This window comes from Bubalus kerabau, chromosome 9 (assembly GCF_029407905.1).
Source record: "Bubalus kerabau isolate K-KA32 ecotype Philippines breed swamp buffalo chromosome 9, PCC_UOA_SB_1v2, whole genome shotgun sequence".
In the NCBI taxonomy this organism is placed as follows: domain Eukaryota; kingdom Metazoa; phylum Chordata; class Mammalia; order Artiodactyla; family Bovidae; genus Bubalus; species Bubalus kerabau.
In genome coordinates, this window is record NC_073632.1 from 31000053 (window position 1) to 31024412 (window position 24360).

At 37.4% G+C, this 24360-nt stretch overlaps 2 protein-coding genes across 3 annotated transcripts in view; both read right to left on the reverse strand.

Moving 5' to 3' along the window:
- The window catches only part of PGM3 (phosphoglucomutase 3), a 197816-nt gene that overhangs the window by 57761 nt on the left and 115695 nt on the right, over window positions 1–24360 (reverse strand). The window lies entirely within an intron of this gene.
- Window positions 1–24360, reverse strand: part of ME1 (malic enzyme 1) — a 277918-nt gene that overhangs the window by 14081 nt on the left and 239477 nt on the right. For both annotated transcript variants that reach the window (XM_055534911.1, XM_055534912.1), the window contains 4 exons: window positions 14335–14432; window positions 12457–12570; window positions 3377–3482; window positions 1566–1708 (listed from right to left, as the gene is read on the reverse strand). In XM_055534911.1, the coding sequence (XP_055390886.1) occupies window positions 1566–1708; window positions 3377–3482; window positions 12457–12570; window positions 14335–14432 (461 nt within the window). The remainder of the gene's footprint in view (window positions 1–1565; window positions 1709–3376; window positions 3483–12456; window positions 12571–14334; window positions 14433–24360) is intronic.

Sequence of the window (24360 nt, forward strand, 5' to 3'; positions counted from 1 at the left end):
CAGGCAAGAACACTGGAGTGGGTTCCCATTTCCTCCTCCAGGGGATTTTCCCATCTCAGGGATCGAACCCGCCTTTCCTGCACTGCACGTGGATTCTTTACCACTGAGTCACCTGGGAAGCCCAAGGTATTAAATAAGTAATGGCTAAATAGTCTCATCGATACAGACTGTCAATATGGAGAAGGAAACCTCTCCACAGCATTTTGATATAATTATTATTTTTCAGCATTCAAGAATCTTCTTGTATTTTGCATTTTGAACCTTTCCTAATAACTTTTCACCTGTGCTTGCAGCAGTAGAGACACACACCCAGCAACAGGCAGCCCATTTCTTGTTCTGTAATCCTTTGGCTGAACCAGTGTTTTCAGCTTCAAAATGACTTTTAATTTTATGTATAGCAACAAAGAGCATTAGGCAAAATCATGAGTTTAGGTCATTTATATCAGACACATTCAAACTTAAAAACACAACTATATAAATTTGGCTAATTTTGTTTACATCTACTATCGTTGAATCTATCAACTTTTGAGGCCTACTGAAATATGCCAAAACAAAATAAATACTTAAGCACTTATTTATTACATGCCTATTATGTGTAATGCACCATGCTAAGATTCTGTTATTGGTTGTTTTTTTTTTTCTTTAAGGATTTGAGGACTGAGTTATGTGAGGCAATTTCCTCATCTAGAGATGGGATAAAAATTTAAATTATTTAAGGCACTGATGCCATCCCAAAGAAGAGAAATAAACAGTAGAGTAGCTCCTCTGCAAAATTTTATTAATTCTAGTAATAAGCATTTAAGGATACAATACTAAAGAAGTAAGGCCATCCAGGTTTATTTATGCATCGAGTTTGATTTATGGAGAGTGCTATATCTCTGACTTGTTTATCTTTTCTAGTTCATTTTATATTTATTTACAAATAAAAGTGTTAGATATGTGTGACTCAACCTCTATTTTGTCGCAATGACATTTTCAAGTCTCTGAAGGGGAAAAGGAGCTCTTGGCAATGTACTGGTCAAGTACATATTAATAAACACAGAGTATGAAAGTCACATGTTTTGGAAATAGTTATGTATTGAAGCTTTAAGGATGCCTATACCAACCTGGCTGGATGTCAAAATAACTGCCCAAATGCTCCACCCACAGCATCAAAATCCAAACCCAGGAGCAGTCAGCAAAGTAAAAATACGGCTGTGGTTTTATACTGTATGCTTCAGTGTTTAGGAATAGCTAGTTGAAAGTTATTTTAATAAGCATCTAGGATCAAACTTTTTCCTCTTTAACTTTTATGTTTAGATCTTAGATACTTCCAAAGCACTTAAGGAAAATTATCAATAAAACATTACAAAGTTTATTCTGTTTTATTGAAGAACAGGATTTATATGACATTCTAAAAAAGGATATGGTTCTTATCCTTCCTGACCTGTTCACTTCTCCTTCACTCTTGGTTGTAAAATGTTTAAAGGTTAACTGGCAGGCACCTTAGATACCCTGGGCTTCCCTATAAAGAATTACAATTTGACTATTAAAATATCAGTTACGTGTTTTTTTTTTTCCTTTACCTTGGTCAGTTTATAGCACTGCTCTGCAGTACATTCTGCTTTACTAGTTGGATTACTCAAGGCAAAAATAATAGGTCGTTCATTGAAGTCTGCCATGTCTTTGATAATTTGTTCTGAGAACGCACCACCAATCGCAGCAACTCCTAACAGAAACAAGAAACCAGTGAACAGGACCATCATTGGTTATTTAATCCAATGCCCCCCCAGCCCCACCAAACAATGAGACACGTCAGGTCATTTTGTAATATACCCTAAGCAATATAGAATATTTATATGAGATGTCCGTTAGTGCCGATAGCCTTTAAGGTTATAGTATCTATGGGAAAAAAAAAAAAAAAACAAGAAACAGTTTTAATATTCGGCTCATGAGTAGATTTAATGACCAATCACTAGGAATTCTGATAATAGGCATTTTTATTGGAAAATAAATGTATCTAATATTTATTATCTCTCTGTAAACAATTCTAGAAGTTTATTTCAGTGTCTGAGGCTACTAAGTAATGATGTTTTATAATCTAGTGCTAACACTAAAGTCAATCATCCCATTCAATGACAGAACTGAAGTATGACTCATTGAAAGAATTTGAACAGACAAATAAAGCAATTAGCATCATGAAAATTTTAAACAGTAAGATTCCTGATAGGACACATTTTATAAAAAAACAGCAATGAAGGTTTACTACAGTTGCTGTCATGGAGTAAATACTTGTTTTTATTAGGGTTCTCATCCTTATTCTCAATATTGTCATCAGTTGCACGGGAGCTTCTAGAAATGGAATGTAAGACCAAGGAAGGGCTGGCATTATATACACACAAAATAAAGGATTTAAAGCTTCAAAACTTTGAGATTTTTTTTTCCAACCACAGCAAACTCGTCCACACTAAACATCTTTCTGTGCACATGCAGCATGGAAACTACCATGTTGTCTGCTATGGGGAAGATATAAAGACGTGAAATCACAGTCCCTATTTTCAGTCTTTCTTAACCTTGGCCCCATGAGCATTCTGGGCTGGACAATTCCTTGTTGGGGGCAGGGGTGCTTTCCTGGGCGTTGGAGGAGGTGGAACAGCATCCCTTTGCCTCCACCCAATGATGTCGGCAGCCCTGACCTTCTCCCTCCACCCGTGACAACAAAAATGTCTCCAGACTTTGCCAAATGTTTCTTAACGGGGCAAAATCACCCCCATTCGAGAGCCACTGTCTGTTTGGAATAACTGGCCTGGCAAAGTGCTGGATGTGCCAGGTATTGACAGGTTGACAGAGTTAGCAGAGGGAACCACGCCCCTCAGCTGGCATCATCGGTAGCATTAACAAGGCGGCACTGAAATTTACAAATCTAGGCATCTAGGGGGCACTGCTGCTTCAGGGAATAGGGAACTTTGTGGAATTCCAAGACCAGAATTTCAAAAAGCTGAAGAATGTCTCAAAAATTATCAGCAAGAGGACTTCCCTGGTGGTACAGTGGACAGGAATCCCACCTGCCAGTGTAGGGGTCACGGTTGGATCCCGGGTGTGGGAGGAGCCCACACGCCATGGCAACTAAGCCCGTGGACCACAGCTACTGAAGGACCACGTGGCCCACAGCCCTTGCTCCACAGCAAGTAAAGCTACCTCGGTGAGAAGCCCGTGCACTGCAACAGGAGTAGCAACCTCTACTAGAGACTGCCCTCATGCAGCAACAAAGACCCAGTGCAGCCAAAAATAAGATAAAGCAATAAGTAATTAAAAAAAAATTAACTGTAAGGAAACAAATCAGGCCCACGTGGGGTGGGGACAGGGTTTACAGGAGAGGGAAGAAGCCAAAGCTCACCAATGAGGGCAGTTGGTTTTATATCTTGAACAATGGCTTCGAGGTTCTTCATTTCTTTATGTTCATGGGCAAACTCCTCTTTCTCTTGTGTTAAGGCAGCACGTCCCTACGTAGAGCAAATAAGAAGAAATGATAAATCTGTCAAGTGTATGAGAGTCAAGGAAGTTTCAGAGTATTACACATATTAGCAGAATTTATACTGAATAGGTTTATGTAGTATGTGTTCCAGCTGTTCTTAAAGTCTCCTCTCCAATTATCAGAGAATTATTTCATTGACTCTTGTCACAAAGGTTTATATTTCAGACAATGCTCCAAGCAATGAGGGTGTAACAGTGAACAAAATAAAGTCTTTCCCTTATTTAACTATTATTTAATATTTAAAATCCTAACTCCACAGACCCTTGCAAGAAACGAGTGTTAACAAATGGCAAAGCAAAATATCATTTAAATAAAGATACTGTTTCTTAGATATGATTTGTGTTGACGAAGCTGTGCTCGAGTGCAGAGCGGCCTTTAGTGTTTGCACAAATCCTTTACGGACCACTCACTAAGAATGGAACTTGATGCCATGTTTATGTAACACTGTGATGTTCTGAATAAGCACTAGCTTCGTGTGCTTTTATTTTGTAATGTTTTGATCATAGTTGTATCATGTATTATCTAAGAAACATCTAATTATAATATCTCAGCTATAAAAGGGAACTTAGGATGGAGGTAGGGAATGTTATCTAAAAATCCGCTTCCTTCATTTTTCCCCTGATCTTTCAGTATTTTATCTTTCCACATAATTAGTAGATCTGAAGATGAAATTCTCATCTACACTTCTATGACCAGGGATAGTATCTGCTCAAATTAGAATTCTCTTCATTTACCTATTATTCATTTTCCTTACTTCAGTGAGTTAGTCACTCATCATGTCAGACTCTTTGTGACTCCGTGGACTGTAGCCCACCAGGCTCCTCTGTCCTTGAAATTCTCCAGGCAAGAATACTGGAGTGGGTAGCTGTTCCCTTCTCCTGGGGATCTTCCCAACCCAGGGATCAAACTTCAGTCTGGTGCTTACTTCTTCAAAGGTTTAGAGATTTACTTTTCAGGATACCTACTGTCAGAGCCTCTGTTAGGTTCTTTAACAGAGAAAAAAAAAATCTCAGGATAACTATTCACCTACTCCAAAACAACCATAGTCATCTCGATCTGGTGTTATGTAATCTTGAGGGCTGCTGATAATAAGTGTATCCCTTAGAGAAGACTGAATGAACCTCAGGGTTTTGCCTCTTGGCCTTTTGGTATCCACCTGACCAGTTTAAGTATTAAGCAAATACATTCCAACAAAGGAATAACCAATGCAGACTACGGTCAAAGGAACTACCATACGTCCTAGAGCTTTCCTTCCATGTTATATTAGTGCATTCAAGTATCACCTTTTCTTCTTTAATAACAGTCAAATAGGATAATTAATCTTTTTCTGTGATTTACTTTGGAATAGAAAACAGAACCCCCACCAAAAGGATTGTGAGTAAAAGGACATGTATAAGATGTTCAGGATTATTAACAGAATAGGAAGTACTAAAAATAGTTTTTAGAGGAGACTGCATCCCTGATTTGTTTATTCTAAAAAATGCTTGCACTCACAAAACAGGAAGATTCCACACAATCCATGGTAAAACACCATGGCCCGCAGAGAGAAACATAAGAACGAGGAGGCCACAGAGAGGGCTTACTGAAGCTTCTGAGTCAGGAAACAACCCATTCTTGACCATTTAGCTGCTGACAAACAACATGCCGATGAGAACATATCCAAACTGCTTCTGGTATACAGCTTTAGATAAATTTGCATATGATCACATAAAAATGAACACCAATTCATTTTCATAAAAAAAGCTGAGTGCCGAAGAATTGACACTTTTGAACGTGGTGTTGGAGAAGACTTTTGAGAGCCCCTTGGACTGCAGGGAAATCAAACCAATCAATCTTAAGGGAAATCAATCCTGAATATTCATTGGAAGAACTGATGCTGAAGCTCCAATACTTTGGCCACCTGATGTGAAGAGCCGACTCACTGGAAAAGCTCCAGAAGCTGGGAAAGATTGAAGGCAGGAGGAGAAGGGGACGACACAGGATGAGATGGTTGGATGGCATCACTGACTCAATGGACATGAGTGTGAGCAAGCTCTGGGAAATGGTGAAGGATAGGGAAGCCTGGTGTACTACAGACCACGGAGCTGAAAAGAGTCAGACATGACTGAGCAACTGAACAACAATTCATTTTCATTATATTACTAAGCCAAGAAGTAACCTTCTACATGAGAAAACAAAAGCAGCATGGGAGTAAAAGTCTTAGAAATGATATTATGGGCAGCTGCAATAAGTAAATTCAACCTCGTATAATATGAATGGTACCACTGCTACAAGTCAGCTATAAATAAAAGAAGAGGGTCTCGTCTGTTTATATTGAATGTGGACCTACAAATCCATAATATGAAATGAATTTAAAAGATGTTGTGAGTGAGAGACATAATCCCCATTTTTTAGTTCAGTAATTCAAAATATTTTCCTCAGCATACTGTCCCAGATTATCCCAAAGAGCAAATTAAAAATTCTTTAAATGTATTTTACAACATTGTTCTCACAGCTATTAATTATGGTCAAAATAAACTGATATAAATTGTGATAAATTTTTGGCTTAGGGACATGAATAAATACTAGTATCAGAGTCCATTCTAACAGCTAAGAACAAATACATTTATGTTACTTCTGAGAGCTTTAATAATATACAAAAAAATAAAGAAAACCTCCCCAGAAAATGCCATCTACAAATGCTGGAGACAGAACATGGGACTCAGGCTCAGGGTAGTGGTGTCCTCCTTAGGCCCTTCCGTTCACTCATGACCTTGGGCAAGGCCTTTGGTATTTGGATGGATGCTGGTTTCTCCATCTAGAAAATGGTTCGGTTAGGTGACGATGACAGTGTAATGAAAACGAACCTGATCTGGGCTTTACAAAGCCAGCTGAGTACCAGACACACTCGAGGAAAATTAGATTCCTGAGCCCTGCTGCCAGATATTTTAATTCAAGTCCAGGATGAGGCCCTGGCATCTGTATTTTTTTTTTTTTCAAACTTCTCAGATGATTTGAGTGATTAGCCAGTTTTGAGCATCACTGCACTAAAGGGTTTATCAGATGTCTACCAGAAGCATTTTTTTAAAGGTATTATGTGATCTGTTTTCAAAAAAGTAGAAAATGATGAGTTCTAATGAAAGAATGCTACAAAATAACGTAAAAGCACAGATTTCTAGTACTGCTCTTTTGAACATTTCATGAGATACCATGAAAAGTATTTAATAAGGCTTAAAACCCCGTAAGTTTCCTGGAATGAGAAACAAATCATGAAGAAGACTGATAAACATCATAGGAAAAGATGTATGCTTATGCGCTTATCGTGAACATCTAACTTTATTAATCATCTTAACAGCACTGGCAGCTCCGGGCCACTAAAGCTTGGCCAGAAGACATCTGTCTAACAAGAAACATAAATTACCTACAGCCTCACCCCCAAAGACGTAATTCTTAGTGGGGACTTAGGAATGCAGAGGGAACACTGAAAGAAGGCCAGGAATCATGCATACCAGCATCACCAAAGGGCTCAACTTACCAAGAACAGAAAAATCAAAAGACAAAAATAAAGGCCTCCCAAGTATTTTCTATACAATTTTCAAAGCTGATGTGCTGATCTGGTTTAGATTAAAAAACTGTTGGAATGGGACCTTCTCTGGATCTGTAATATTCAGGCAAATGTCTTTCCCTTTGGACTCCTGTTTTCTATACCAATGGCTCACTTTTCTCCTCTTTTCAAAATGCAATTTGGAATACACCTTCTTTACACCAAATACTTCAGCTGGAGGTAGACATAGATTTTTTTTCTGTTCAGTCTCCCTTTTCAGGAACCCTTGCTGAAATGCTTTTTGCCTGCATTTGCCACTTTTTCTCTCAAGTACCCTGGGTGTTCACTGGAAGGACTGATGCTGAAGCTGAAACTCCAATACTTTGGCCACCTCATGCGAAGAGCTGACTCATTGGAAAAGACCCTGATGCTGGGAGGGATTGGGGGCAGGAGGAGAAGGGGACGACAGAGGATGAGATGGCTGGGTGGCATCACCAACTTGATGGATATGAGTTTGGATAAGCTCCGGGAGTCAGTGATGGACAGGGAGACCTGGTGTGCTGCGATTCATGGGGTCGCAAAGAGTCAGACACGACTGAGTGACTGAACTGAACCTCAAATTCTATGGTGTTTCTTTTTTTTTAGGAGTCTCTACTTATAGCAAATGTACTATGAATATCTAGGAATTTCCTTCAAATATTATTATCTCTTTGGTCTCCGCCCACCCTCCTTGTTTTGTGCTGATTCTTAGTAGAAAAGATATAACCAGACTGAACAACTATCTATCTTTTTCAAAAGCACCTACGTGCTGGTGGGACCTGGGGGAGGAAGGCAGCAAACACTGCCAAGATTTTGAGTTAGCATTTCATTTCCCAGGAGGTATAAAAAGTTAATTGTACACTGCCACTGATAAATATGTTTTCCTTCCTATGCACAGGTACTGCTGCTGCTGCTGCTGCTAAGTCACTTCAGTCGTGTCCGACTCTGTGCGACCCCATAGACGGCAGCCCACCAGGCTCCCCCGTCCCTGGGATTCTCCAGGCACTAGGACTCTTGAATGCATGCCTGCTTAGACAACCTGCCCCATTTTACTGGCCTGATACTGCTGTCATTAGTTTTTCAGAGTTGAATCTGGCCCCCTCTTTATCTGAAGACAGAACCTTCCTAGCACACTATCAGTAATATTTCAGTTGCAGTGTAAGTGTGTGCATTTGCTAAAGAGCTCAGAGCTGGGTTTCATCATCTCAGAACAGATTAAAAGAAGATGAATGGTGTGACAAAAGCACTCCATGTTAGAGCATAAAAAAGGGGTGCAGAGTGGCCATAACTGAAGATACTAAGTGGGTAACTCCATCAATATTTGAGTAATTTAAAAATATTTAATTGTGCATTGTTAAAAATCAATAATTGTTAAAAATCCATAATTTTCTGACTGTCTGAAAGACTCATGCATATAATCTTCTCCCTCTGCTCGGTTTAATATATACATATACATTGATCATACTCTAGAAGACATGGAAAAGAGGGAGGGAGAAAAGATGGCCGGATCATTTTCATCAAGCTTCAACATTTCTTAGGAGTTAGATTTTTTTAAACCACAATGTATGAAATATATGAGCCATCATTCAAGGTGGTGAAAGTATCACGGGCTAAAATTCCGATAAGATCACAAGGAAAAGGAAAACTTTTCTAAACAGCATGGAGTTTCAAGTTCTAGACCTAAAAATTAAACTCTCAGGGAGGAAATAACTATATTGTCAAAACTACCCTTGTAGCATATAAAGTACTTTTATTCACTACCTCTGCCTTATCAGAACCAAACACTGAACTAAAAGAAATAACTATAAAGAAAAAATTGTTTTAAAAATTGAAAACAGAGTTATGTAAACTAGAGCAAAAGAAAATTAAAATAAAAACAAAATACTATAGTCCTATTCTGGGTTAGATGAAATTTATCCTTCATGATATCTATAATACTCCACTTTTTATTTTTGAGATTTCTGCCTTAGCACTAATTTGGCTCATTAGTGAAAGTCAAATGTATTTATTTAAGGGAGAGATTAAGTCTGGATTGGTTTGTTTTGTGATTTCTTGTCCTCCCTAAAAAGGTTTTGTCATTTCTTGTCTTCCTAAAAAATGGTCCAAATTATCACTGTGAAATGCAAATCCTAGTCATGCCGGCAATGCTCCTCTTTTATCCTGTCTTTACTGTATTTATTCTCCATCTAATTTTATTTTGGAATAACTTAAAGAAAATATTGGTTTGTTAATATTAAAATATACTGATATTAGTTGGCTAAATAGATATGTCATCTGTTTCTTGCTATAAGATACTAAAACTATCTGAGTATTATCAGTGACCAAATAATTCATTTCAATCAACCTTACTGATATTGATGAATTATTTAAAATACTGATATTATTGAACATATATGGATGTGAAATAAATGACAGAAAATACCATAGATGTCATGCTGAAAATGAAAGCAGAAAACATGTTAGAATAATCAGTGTCTAGTCTGATGATGAGATGATAAACTCCATAAATGCACTAACTTCACAGTGATACTTTTTAGTTCTTGGTTTTATGTCTTTAAAAACTGAAGGAGTTTGACTTATACAAATTTTTATTTAATACATTAAGATAATTTTTATATATTATAAACAACTGCATTGTAAGTTAATGAAATTAATGAAATGATTATAATTGGCTCTCAAGAGGGGTTGTAAAAATGCTAAGGATAAAGGATAACAAGCACAGAAAGATCATATAAAATTGAGAGCTAGATTATACTAATTTAGTAATTATTCTAAGATTTACTAGTTTTGCCACAAAAATCAACATAGTAATTCTGACTGTTTAAGAACATGAAAGAAAAAACAGTGGTGAATTGAAGCTTCATATGTTTCTCATATTAAATAGTGCAAAACTATTAAACATATAACAATCTTTTAAAACATAACTTTATTTATCTTGGCAAGGAGAATATATGCAGTTCTTTACTTTGGCAAGTAAAAAACATGAAATAAGAGTGACGAATTAGGTCTAGGCAACAACTTCACAGTTATTCCAAATACTAGTCATGCTATAATCCGTTATTCTAAGTATTGTAATCCATGGAATGTGGAGTCTCAGTTCAGTAAGTCTATGTTAAAATTACTTGAGATGCTAAAATTTATGTATTTTTATGAAGATTTCTCATTAAAATGTCATTAGGAATCACAGTCATTGGCTTTCACCTTTTTGATTCTTGAATGTATTGCACCCCGAAGTACAGCACAGAGTGTACAGCTTTTCCCGTGGCTCCCACTATATATATGTGGATTATCCCCAGATCTCCATCTCTGGGAGTCCAAATCCTTTTTCTGAGCATCAGTCTTGTCTCTTCAACTGCCAAGGGGACATCTCTATCTGAGGTCTCCACAGACACCTTTACCTGGCTATGTCCAAAACCGATCTCATTATCTTTCCCTTAAACAGGCCTGTTCTTTATTCCTTTTTAAACAAACAAACAGCAATGGCCACATCACTTACACAGACACCCAAGGCGTCCTGCTAGATTCCTTTCTCTACTCTAACCCTCCCTCCGTATTTAACTGGTTACTAAGTATGCCGATCCTATTTCCTACATACCTACTGAATCAAACATCTTTCACTCATTGCTTTATTTCAGGCCCCAATTACCTTTGATCTGTATTAATGCAATGGTTTTGTACCCAATTTCCTTTCCTCAGCCTCACCTCGTTTCAGTCCATCCTCCGCGATGCCATCAGAGTGACAAGAGCCTGAAAACTGCTCAAGTTCAGCATTTAGAAGAGCCTTCATCACCTGTCACTCTATTCCTTTCAGTCTTAGTCCTAAATATTTTTCTCAAAATAATTTCTTTTGCAAATGCTCTTATTCTGTCCAGAAGGCACTCAGTCATTAGTTCATTTATTAATAATACACTTATTGCCAGTAACTCGACACTAGCAGGGCTCTGAAGATATCAGAGAGGTGGAAGACATGATTCGTAACTTCAGTCAGGATCTCAGAGTGAATCTGCCATTCAACTTCCCTTGTTTCAGTTTTGCATGTAAGAGGTTGAAGATGTCCATGGAGACTCTAGACCAACTCCTAACTCTTCTTTTCAAACTTAGCTGGAGAGACACCTTGCTTTGGAATCATCCTCAGCCTCCCCGTGACTCTCTCTGGTGTGGCGGGAGCACCGTCTCCTGTGCACCCCTGGCACCAAGCACGTATTTCTATACTGTCATGTGGAGTTGTAACTGTTGGCTTGTTTGAGTTTTTCCCATGAGGCTGGGAGCCTCCTGAGATTAAGAGCCTTACAGTGTCCCCACAATAAGCACAAAGCCCGAGCCGCAGATGACTTCACTCAGCAAATGTTCTTACTTCATGACAGGACATGTCATATGGCCACAGTGTACAGTTTCTTACAATTATGCTGATTGTTTTTTAAAGCAATAGCAATTTTTAAGCCAAGAAATGTAAAACTATTTCCTGTATACTATAAACAGTTACACTGTCATTTATTGTTAATAAAATGACTATTATTTGGTCCTCAAGAGATGTTGTAAAGGTACTTTCAGTCTTATTTCACAGCTTTATAGATACTAATTTGCTACAAAAAGTTATGAACCATATTTTTGTTTCATTTAAAACAAAATTTCTCTAAATCTTTTTAAAAATGAACATTTTTCTAGCTTTAAAGAAAAATAAGTACTCAGGAGAATTTGGAATATATAGAAAAGCGCTAAAATAGGTTTTAAAGTAATATGTATTCAATCCGTTTCTATGATTTTTATATGCAACTCAAATTTTAAAGCAAAATAGTTGTATGTAATGTGACATTTTCCTATTTTCACCTAATATTAAATAATGAATCTTTTAATGCTATTTATAGCTCTTTGAAAATAACGTTGTTGGTGGTGGTTTAGTCGCTAAGTCATGTCCGACTCTTGCAACCCCATGGACTGTGGCCCACCAGGCTCCTCTGTCCATGGATTTTCCAGGCAAGAATACTGGAGTGGGTTGCCGTTTCCTTCTCCAGGGGATCTTCCAGACCTAGGAATTGAACCCGGGTCTCCTTTACCGACTAAGCCATAAAAATAACTTAAAGCCTGTATATTACACCTATGTGGCTACTACCCAATTCATGTCACAGTATCCTTTATTTAGGTAAGTATAACCTATCACTGTGGGCTTTCATGATGGCTCAGACGGTAAAGAATCCACATGCAATGCAGAAGACCTGGGTTTAATCCTTGAGTCAGGAAGCAAGCCAGGCTTCCCTGGACACTCTTTTTAACACAGGGTTGGGGATGGGGTAGGTGGAAATAGTAGTTGTCTTAGAGATGGGCATCTAGAATGGCATATTGATTAAAATACTGTACCTGGTTAAAAATGGTGAACTCTTACCTTAACTATTAATCCTTTCGAGTCAACCAACCATATCTTCTTTATGGCTTGCTCCTTTGATAAACCTTCTTTCTCCATGGCCATGACAATCAGGTGTGCAATCCCTAAGGCAGCCTGAAAAACAAAAATGTTTCAAGTGGTTCTACATAATCCCTTATCAAGAGTTACATTTTACCTCATTTCATCACTGTTAATAAACAAGTACAAAATGGCTTTTTCTACCAATCCAAAGAGCTATATTCATTCAAAGCTCCTTTAAACTTCAATTTAAAGAAGTTTACTAAAGTTAAGTACAGCATGTAACAATTCACAGAAATAAAAAAGAACCCAGATCTTAATGAGCTGTAATTTAACCTTGGAGAGCAAAGTATTTTTGTCACATTTCAGTTCAGTTTAGTTCAGTCGCTCAGTAGTGTCCATCTCTTTGTGACCCCATGGACTGCAGCACGCCAGGCCTCCCTGTCCGTCACCAACTCCCAGAGTTTACTATGCTAAATGACAATTATTTACTCTTATTACAACAGAATCACTATTATGTGGCTTGATACTTAGCCACAGATAAACCAGTGATATCCTTGTTTTTCCGTATCTTTAATTCTGTTCATACAATTAAGATTTCCTCTGATAAGAAAATACTGAATTTAAAATAATGAACTGCTCACCCTGGCTTATCGGACTGTATTGCTTATTGTTCTGCTAATTGAATTTGAAGAATGAAGCTGGATGATTTGGATGGGAACTTCACCAATTAGGCAACAAAACAGAACACATAAGATGTGTGTTCTCAAGCATTATTTACTCTCTAATTTGGACAAAGAAAGTACTGTGAGACTTCTTATAAGATTAAAGGAATCAACTCCTTTGGTATATGATAAATTTGGTGATGATCTGTGAAATTTCCAAAACCTTTTCAGGGACAAAGAAGGGCCAGTTTTGGATCATCCAACCATGAATACCTCTTTCCTGCTGAGTATCAAGAACTAGCCTGTGGCATTCAACAAAAACCCTTCAGAAATTTAAAGACGTTTACTAAAATTAAGTACAGCATGTAACATTCACGAAAATTAAAAAAAATAACCTCAAACCTTAATGAGCTATAATTTAACCTTGGCTTTCATTTTGATGTGAAAATAAATTTGAGATTTACACTCTGAATACGTTCACGTTTATAACTTGGCATGCAAATTTTAGCTTCACATATTTTGCTTTAAGAACAAGTAAAATCAAACCCAACATAGTATACATAGTTTCTACCAGTGGAATACAATTATTCATAGTCATATTAAATTATAAAATCTAAGGCTTCTTAAATGGATTTAGCATTATTTTGTATTGCTGCCATCTCCTTCCAACAATTTAAAATGTTTTAGTTCTTTCACATGTGAATTGTTATACTGCATGATCAATCTCCGATTCAAAATATTTCTTCTAAAAAATCCTGTATATAGTTATATATGTGCATAGTGAATTGTGAGTCAAATTAGGAAAATTTTGGTATGTGACACTGGAGGATACTAACAGTTAGCACCGGCTGTAATAGCTTAAAGGTTTCTATACATAATTAATCATGCATTGGAAACATTTTTGGTTCATGCATGGCACCTTAAATATGCCTAACAAAAACCCATGGAAACATCTGACAATTTTACAAATTGATAGCTGCAAAAAATACCTCTATGCCTCTAAAGTCTCCTGTGAAAAATTAATAAGCCTCAAAACTTAAAGAATCTTTCAATAAAACCTGTAATTTCAATAAACTTTCAATAAAATTTCAATAAAAATTTCATGAACTACTTCAGACTTAAAATTCATGAGTTACTAGAATGAATGCTATATTCACTAGTTTAGGAGAACATAAGCACTCCATAAGGCAGGTACCTCTCCAGCTCCTTGGAATAGAACTGTTTGATCAGACAGCTTGTTCTTGGTTATTCGAAGGGCTGCAAGGATGCCGGCAACTGCAACGGATGCTGTTCCTGCAACAAGTAAGAGCAGCCTGAGCGATCCTCACACGGGCGCTGCAGTACCCCGAATCCCAAGCCTCAAATCGATATTCACTTCTTGAAATCATCACACAACAGGTAACTGACTCAGAAAGGGAACCTGCAGTTGTCTGAACCCATGCTTGCATCTGATGTGAAATCCTCAAGCTACTGACATCAGTCTTTTAAGACAGCAACTTACTACGGTTGAAAACTTTCCAAAAAAGGTTTTATGACTGAATTCGGTGATGTGATGACTAAGAACCTGGGGTTTGAAACACTGGAGAGGATGTGGAAAAAAGTTGGTAGGAAAGTTCAGTTGGCGTTGCCACTGTAGAAAACAGAATGGAGGCTTGTCAGAAAACTAAAAACAGAATTACCGTATGATCCAGCAATCCCACTCCTGGGCATATATCCAGACGAAACTATAATTCAAAAAGATACATGCACCTCTATGCTCCTAGCATCACTACTGACAACAGCCAAACCATGGAAGCTACCTAAATGTTCATTGACAAATGAATGGATATGGTGTGTGTGTGTGTGCACGCATGCACACGCATGCACACATATGCATGTAGAACAGAATGCTACTCAGACATTAAAAAGAACAAGACAACGCCATCTGCAGCAACATGGATGCAACTAGAAATTATCATACTAAGTGAAGTAAGTCAGAAAGAGAAAGACAAATACCATATGACATCACTTATATGTGGAAATCTAAAATATGACACAAATGAACCTATCAATGAAACAGCAATGGACTCACAGACACAGAGAACAGACTGGTGGCTGCCAAAGGGGAGAAAGTTAGGGGAGGGGTGGAGTGGGAGGGTAGGGTTAGCAGATGTCATCTTTATATACAGAATGCGTAAACAAGGTCCTACAGTATAGCACAGAGAACTAAATTCAGTATCCTATGATAAGCTATAATGAAAAAGAACATTTAAAAAGAGAATATATATACATCAATATACATATAACTGAATCACTTTGCTGTACAGCAGCAGTTAACACAATGCTGTAAACTATACTTCAACTTAAAAATAAATAAATACATTAATTAATTAAAAAGAACACGAGGTTTGGATTCTCTGGTAGATTTCCAGCTCAACCTGTTTACTAGTTGAACGAATTTAGAGAAATCATTGTGTCCATCAGTTTCCTTAGCTATAAAATCATTCAAAGTATGAGATAAAAAGAACTAGATGCCATTAGAAAATTTAAATGTTTTGATTTTCAACTGGAAAAACTAACACTTAATAGCAATGAAAATCTGAGGTCAGCACAGTCTTTGATCAGCCTCCTATTTATGATAAATCATTGGTGAATCTCAAAGATATTAGACAAAATTAACACAAAATTTACTTAGTATAAAAGCTGACCGTTCCTCATCATGCCTCATAGTAGTAGAAACTTCACCAGCTCTAATTTTATTACTTTGCCATTTAAACTTTCACAGATCACAGAGTGTTTCTTTTGCTTTGAACATAATTACATGGCTCAGCTTCTTTATGGTTCACATCTGAAATAAAACTCTGCAGTTTTCTGCAGTACTTCCCAGCTGTATCTACAATTTACTCCTCTAAAGTAACACTCTACCTATGATTCCTAGATCACTCAGAAGGGTAGTAAAGCCCAGTGAAACTTTAAACTCCCTCATTTGGTTAAAAACAACAACAATGAAAATCAGATTAGAATAGATTTGATGAATGACACAGTGATGAAGTGTTATGTATGCCAGCTACCAAAGATGCACTCAACATTTCACCATCAGTAGATACGTTCTTTTCAATCTTTTGGTTGTTTCTTTCTTACAGAATTTGGTAGTTACAAATAAGATCACAATAAATGATAATTGCTGAAGACCTGTGTGTCTCTTGCATGTTTTTCATTTAGGAACACAAAAATTAAAGGCTTGCAATTTTGAGCTACCATGCAACAAATTATGAATTGTGAAAGTCAAACATTACATAAAAGCCACTCTTCTATATATTATTTAGAATGAAAGCCTGAGTAAAATACTGATCTATGTAGGAAAGATGCCATGGCAGGATTAAGAATGATATTTGTCTCACACATCAAGGTAGATTTGGGACTTCCCTGGCGGTCAGTGGCTCCAATGGTTAGGACTCTGTGCTTCCAGTGCAGGGGGTGCAGGTTCTATCCCTGATGGGGAACTAAGATACCGCATGCCATGTGGCACACAATTTTTTTTTTAATTTTAAAAAAGAGAGAGATTCACTAGAATTGTTAAACAGGTGAAAAGAAAATTTTAATGAAAGAGGTATAACTCTCCAGTCACTAGATGAACACTTACAAATAGCATTTCATGCTGTGGAAATGGCAACCCACTCCAGTGTTCTTGCCTGGAGAATCCCAGGGATGGGGGAGCCTGGTGGGCTGCCCTCTATGGGGTTGTACAGAGTTGGACACGACTGAAGTGACTTAGCAGCTTAGCAGCTACATTGGCCAGAAGTTTGAATTTGAGGGACTCTAAGCTCCCTTCCATCTCTGACATTATAAAACTTTAGGGGGTTCTACAAATTCTGCCACCACCCCAAGTTTTAACCAACTGAACACTCAAAGTTCATGTAACATCAGCAATCAATGTATTTGTATTCTTGCTTTGATTTTTAAATAGAACTGGGCATTTGAGGATAGATAGAATAAAATATTCCAAAAGATACTAGCTAGAATGTGTGACTTATTTTTATATGGTCATGCTACATCATTCTGTAGTAAAGATCAAAGTGTTTTAAGTTCAACTATATTATCCCAAATAAGGCAAAATAAGTCTCTATCTATACTGGATTGTCAGAGCCTTATATTTTTGCAAGTATATCTATAATATTTCCTGAGGACATAATGAAACATTTAAGCTTCTCTTTACAAAATTAACAAAACTTAAAGATATTTTTAGTACTCCCAAAAGGTGAACTTGAACATGATTCTTATGCATAACCTGGTCCTACCTCCTAGTGCTATTTTGATTTAAACTTCACTGCAATCAAGGGAGTAAATGTGGTAAATTGATGTTATACAAACATGTGAGCCTCCACAATAAATTGTTCAAAATAATTTTTGCTTTGAGCTTGAAAAATAAACTTTTAGTAAATCAAAGACAGGTTAAAGTTTATCTTTTGTACTATCACTTTTAAAGAGTACGTGATATTTAGTATTGTTAGCAAGATACTAAAGAGAGTCAACCTTAAAAGTATAAAAACTTCTATTCATATTTGTATACAACTTTAACGTGAAAAGAAGTCACCAGTTATGCTGTCCTTCTGCTGTGGTTATTAAACATCAGTCTTACCTTTTATGAAAGGAAGAATTGCTTCTATTCATGCAATTTGTTTGTTAATTTGATTAGAATTACTATATAAAACTAGTAGAGAAGACTTTGTTGTTGTTTTCATTTAGTTGCTAAGTTATATCTGACTCTTTTTGTGACCGCATAGACTGTAGCCTGCCAGGTTCCTCGGTCCATAGGATTTCCCAGGCAAGGTTACTGGAGTGGGTTGCCACTTCCTTCTCCAGGGGGGTCTTCCCAACCCAGGGATCAAACCTACATCTCCTGCATTGGCAGGTGGATTCTTTACCACTGAGCCACCAGGAAAGTCCAGAGAAGGATTGCTGCTGCTAAGTCACGTCAGTCGTGTCGTGTTCAATCTGTGTGACCCCATAGATGGCAGCCCACCAGGCTCCCCCATCCCTGGGATTCTCCAGGCAAGAACACTGGAGTGGGTTTGTAATCAAATAATTATAATGCTCATGTGCTTTACTAAATACATAGATCAGGTGAAGTATCAGAACTAGAAGGTGGAGGAGGATGGGTAAATTACTTTAAGCAGGGATGTTTAGTGGGCTTCCCTGGTGGCTCAGACAGTAAAGCATCTGCCTGCAATGCTGGAGACCTAGGTTCAATCCCTGGGTGGGAAAGAGCCCCTGGAGAAGGAAATGGCAACCCACTCCAGTATTCTTGCCTGGGAAATCCCATGGACAGAGGAGCCTGGTAGGCTAGTCCATGGGGTCGCAGAGTCGGATACGACTTTACAGGCAGGGATATCAGAGGTTAAAGCGTCTGCCTGGAATGTGGGAGACCAGGGTTCGATCCCTGGGTCAGGAAAAGCCCCTGGAGAAGGAAATGGCAACCCATTCCAGTACTCTTGCCTGGAGAATCCCATGGAGGGAGGAGCCTGGTAGGCTACAGTCCATGGGGTCACAAAGAGTAGGACACGACTGAGCGACTTCACTTTCACTTTTTTTCACCACCTGAGCACAGAAGTGAAGGATGAATGTGAGAGGTACAGGACCCTGGGCAGGAGGAAACACATGCAGGAAAAGCAAGTGCAGAGACAGGGAGGCAGGGCTAACAGTGCAAAATCAGGGACTGAACACATACTTTAACTTTCCTTCCCATCAACAAGCTCTACTAAAATAACAGAAAAAAGACCTTTAAAAATCAGAGGATAGCAGAAGAGAACACAAAGACAATTTCAGAAGCCGGAAGCCCAAAAGGCAAATGGTAACTGAATTAGTAGAGAAAGGTGAATTCTTGGCCAGTCGTGAGGGCTGCTAAGAAGCAGACTGACACAGCAAAACTCTCAAAAGGCCTGGGTGTAGGAGGCACCAAGTACCTCTGGAAGTGGGGAGAAAAGAAAGACTACACACAGGAAGCTGCCCCAAAATTTAAGAAGCAGCTTGAACCCAGATCTATTTTCCTCTCCTAATGGCTCCCCCAACACACTGGAAGTTTAGAAAGCAACTAGAGGTTTAATCTCTAGAGAGTCCCCAGACTGTAAAGACATCAGTCATTACTGCAAGCTACCAGGGAAAAGAGCACAGGGGTACCATATGGAAAAGAAGATTCAATGGATGCTTACTCTTCTCTACTTAACTCAAAGAATACTGGCAGAAAGTTGATAATGGCACAGATAATAAATAATATTGGGTTACCAAAACATTTGCTCAGGTTTTTCCATAATATCTTACAGAAAAATCCAAGTGAACTTTTTGGCTAACCTTAATAATAAATAAGTCACCTATAATCCCATTGTCTAGGTATGATAACTTTCAACATTCTGATGTACAGTCTCACAAATTTCTTCTATACCTGATATATGGAAATTCAAGAAAATTTTAATTTATAAAAAATATTTCATGCCATGCTTATTATTTTAATATACTTTTTTTTAATTTAATTTTATTTTTAAACCTGAAACACTGTATTAATTTTGCCAAACATCAAAACGAATCCACCACAGGTATACATACACTCCCCATCCTGAACCCTCCTCCCTTCTCCCTCCCCACACCATCCCTCTGGGTCGTCCCAGTGCACCAGCCCCAAGCATCCAGTATCGTACATCGAACCTGGACTGGCAACTCGTTTCATACATGATATTACACATGTTTCAATGCCATTCTCCCAAATCTTCCCACCCTCTCCCTCTCCAACAGAGTCCATAAGACTGTTCTATACATCAGTGTCTCTTTTGCTGTCTCGTACACAGGGTTATTGTTACCATCTTTCTAAATTCCATATATATGCGTTAGTATACTGTCTTGGTGTTTTTCTTTCTGGCTTACTTCATTCTGTATAATAGGCTCCAGTTTCATCCACCTCATTAGAACTGATTCAAATGTGTTCTTTTTAATGGCTGAGTAATACTCCATTGTGTATATGTACCACAGCTTTCTTATCCATTCATCTGCTGATGGACATCTAGGTTGCTTCCATGTCCTGGCTATTATAAACAGTGCTGCGATGAACACTGGGGTACTCGTGTCTCTTTCCCTTCTGGTCTCCTCAGTGTGTATGCCCAGCAGTGGGATTGCTGGATCATAAGGCAGTTCTAGTTCCAATTTTTTAAGGAATCTCCACACTGTTCTCCATAGTGGCTGTACTAGTTTGCATTCCCACCAACAGTGTAAGAGGGTTCCCTTTTCTCCACACCCTCTCCAGCATTTATTGCTTGTAGACTTTTGGATCGCAGCCATTCTGACTGGTGTGAAATGGTACCTCATAGTGGTTTTGATTTGCATTTCTCTGATAATGAGTGATGTTGAGCATCTTTTCATGTGTTTGTTAGCCATCTGTATGTCTTCTTTGGAGAAATGTCTATTTAGTTCTTTGGCCCATCACAAAATATTTTGTATCTTACCACATCAATAATATATTTTAAAATATTATTTTGCATAGTTAAAATATTGCATAGTATGAACATGTGATGATTATTTAACCAAATCTGTATTTTTTGATATTTAAAAGGTTATTTCCACCATAAATACAACAGTGCAACAAATATCTTTACCTAAATAGACATTTTTCCAAAGCAGACATACAAATGGCCAATAGGTACATGAAATAGTGCTCAACATCACTAACCATCAGGGAAATGCCATTCAAAACCAAAATAAGCTATCACATCATACCTGATTGAACAGCTGTTATCAAATAGACAAGGGACCTGCCTGTAGTTTGCTACATCATGTGTTTCCCAAATTGCAATTCCTCTTCTATTCCTGAAACAACTTAATTTCTGGTATTCAAAAAAATAAAAAAAATAACAAGTGTTGACAGGGATGTGGGGAAAAGAGATGCTGCTGTACTGTTGGTGGGAATGAAAACTGTTGCAGTCACTATGGAAAACAGTATGCAGGTTTCTCAAAAAATTAAAACTAGAATTACTACCATATGACCCAGTAACTCCACTCCTGGGTATTTAGCTACAGGAAATGAAATCACTGTCTTGAAAAAATATACGCCCTCCTATGTTTGTGCTAAGTCACTGCAGCCGTGCCTGACTCTGTGACCCTATGGACTGTAGCCTACCAGGCTCCTCTGTCGGTGGGATGCTCCAGGCAAAAGATACTGGAGTGGGTTGCCATGCCCCGCTCCAGGGGATCTTCCCAACCCAGGGATTGAGCCCAGGTCTCTTATGCCTCCCTCATTGGTAGGCGAGTTCTTTACCCCTAGTGCCACCTGGGTGGCTCATATATGTTCATGGCAGCATTATTTACAATTGCCCAAACATGGAAACAACCCAAGTGTCCACTGACAAATGAACTGATAAGAAAATTTGAAGTAGATACATATATGAATATTATTGAACCACTAAAAAAAAAAAGAAAGAAACTCTTATCATTTGTGTCAATAAGGATAGACCTTGAGGGCATTATACTAAGTGAAATAAGTCAAACAGACAAAGACTAACACTGTATGATCTCATTTATGTGCGGAATCTAAAACAAAAACCAAACTCATAGATATGAGAACAGATTGGTGGGGGTTGTGCAAAAACGTGTGAAGGAAGTCAAAAAGGCACAAACCTCCAGTTATAAGACAAATAAGTTCTGGGGATGTAACACCTCATAACGGCCAAGTTAATAACATTCTATTGTACATTGAAAGTTGGCACAAGAGTAGATCTTAAAAATTCTGATCACAAGAAAGAAAGAATTTGTAATTATATGTGGTGATGGATGTTAACTTATTGCAGTGATCATTTAGCAATAAATACACATGTCACACCATTATGTTGTATATCTAAAACTAAGTCAATGTTATATGTCAACCATATCTCAATTTTTTAAATAAACAAATATATAAACTAAAAATCTTTGTACATTTGTCTCACACACCTTCATTTACTGAGGATAAATTTCTAAAAATAGAAATCTTGGATCAAAGATCGGCCTATGACCACGGTTTTTGACATATATTGACTACTCGAGAGTTGTATCAATTTATATTCTCACCATCGATGTACAAGAGTGTTCATTTTTTAAAGCATCATTAACAGTTGGGATTACAAGAAAAATCTTTGCCACCTTGACAGAGAAAATGAGTATCTCATTTGTCATCTAAAATGCTTTTTAAAACCTAGTGTGGTTAAACCTTAAAACATGTTTTCAGGCCAATGGTATTCCTTCTTTTGCAAAATGTTCTGCCACGTCTATCTTTGATCTTTACAATGATCAAAATATTTGGTACAAGATTACCTTATTTTAAAAAAATCCTAACTAGTTTATCCTAACTAGTTTATCACTAGTCATCACTAGTTAATCATTGCAAAAATTTCTATGCAAAATACTCAGAAATGTCAAGTCAGAACACAGACATTCCAGAGAGGGTATTATGGGAAGAAAAATCTCTTTTTTGTAGATGATTTTATTTTAAATGACCAGAGGATGAAACTTCATTCTTTTGATCTGAATTTGCTGAAATCTGATGGTTTCCATATTATATTATTAAATATCCGTTCCTTAATAGATTTAATTTGCACATTTTTCTTGTTGGCAATAATTTACAACTAGAATGCATGAAGGTCTAAATAACAGTTGAACCAAAATCTTTATCATTTAACATTATCTTAGATCATTAATATACTAGAATTTAAGTATTTTTTAAAAATCAAATACTTTTCATAAAAAGCTAATACATTTCAATAACACATCTGTTAACAAAAAAGTCCCCCCAAGGGTATAGTTAAAAGCATTTATTTACATGGTAAGGCTGTAATAGTTGCATAACTATTTTCATTGGCACTAGAATGCAATTTCTATGCCCACAGTGAGGAAAGTATTGCATTTGTGGGCAAAATGGTAAAAACATAAGGTTAAAAAGGTAAAACAGAAACATATGGTGAAGCTGTGTCACTAAGGACACTATTTCGGTATGAAGAAGAAAGCGCAAAATAGTTTGGTCATGGCTAGTCAGAACCTCAATAACTTGCCAAAAGATTTCTCAAGTCAGAGATTAGTCCCATTTTCTCAAACCTAACTTTCTGTTGGCTAAGGCTGCAGGACACGAAAACACCTATATAAAAATAATGTAGACTATGTGTGTGCAGATTATATTTGAAGACAGATTAGCTGGGGTGAAAAACTAGTCATGTAATGCCTCCGCAGTGGTGACCTGCTGTGGGGAATGTTCTGCAGTGAATTCTCAGGGCAACTCCACATGTAGTGCTCTCGGTCTTGGCTTGGCATCTATCTGTCTCTTATTTCCTGTGCTCCTGACTTTAATTCTGAGGCAGCCCAAGGCTTGACTCCTAAATTCTTGATGACAGTTGACAGAAATGCTGAACCTAATTCTTAATTGATCATTTTGTTTGATGACTTGGATTTCACGTTCTTTTCCTTAACCCGAACTCTGATACCTATTAATTCTGCAAAATGATTCAAGATTATGCAATCCTGGTTTTTAACTTCTACACAGACATTTCTGTGAGACTCCAAAATCGAAAGATAGAGAATGTTAAAGAAAGGACAGGATAGGTTTGTTTAACAGTTTAACTGGTGGCTACTTTAGAGGCAACAACGAAATGAACAGGTAAGTTGACTTAGAGACACTGGTCTACAAAGCCTTTGTCTATAGCATCAAAGGCATTCTATCACTATACACTGCATTTTCAGATTAGAGCGGTAGCACATTAGACTGCCATCATTTCCTCTCTGAAATCCTCTACACATTCACTTCTCATAAATAAACACTCAAAAAATGAATACAAAAAGAAGAAAACTGAAATAACATAAGCATCTTTGTCATAAAAATGACAATAAATTATATAATTGGCATCACAAAGGATGTTAGGAAAAGAAAGATTAGACCAATTACGTTGGTGTGGTTCTAAATGTAAAGAGACATTATATTTACATAGCTATGTTATACTAAAGAACTTAAGCATAGCAAATTTTAAAAATTATATTTATACAGTATATTTCAGTTGATAGGGTATTTTCACAAATAACTATTTTGTCCACAATAAAAACTCTATGAGAGAAATATTATCCTCCTTTTACATTTAAACTTTTCTTGGATCCCATCAATTTCAATGACATTCATCTTACTCCCCTTTGGCTGTCTTCCTCCCATCATAAGTTGTATCTTGGTTCTTACCATCACTCAGAA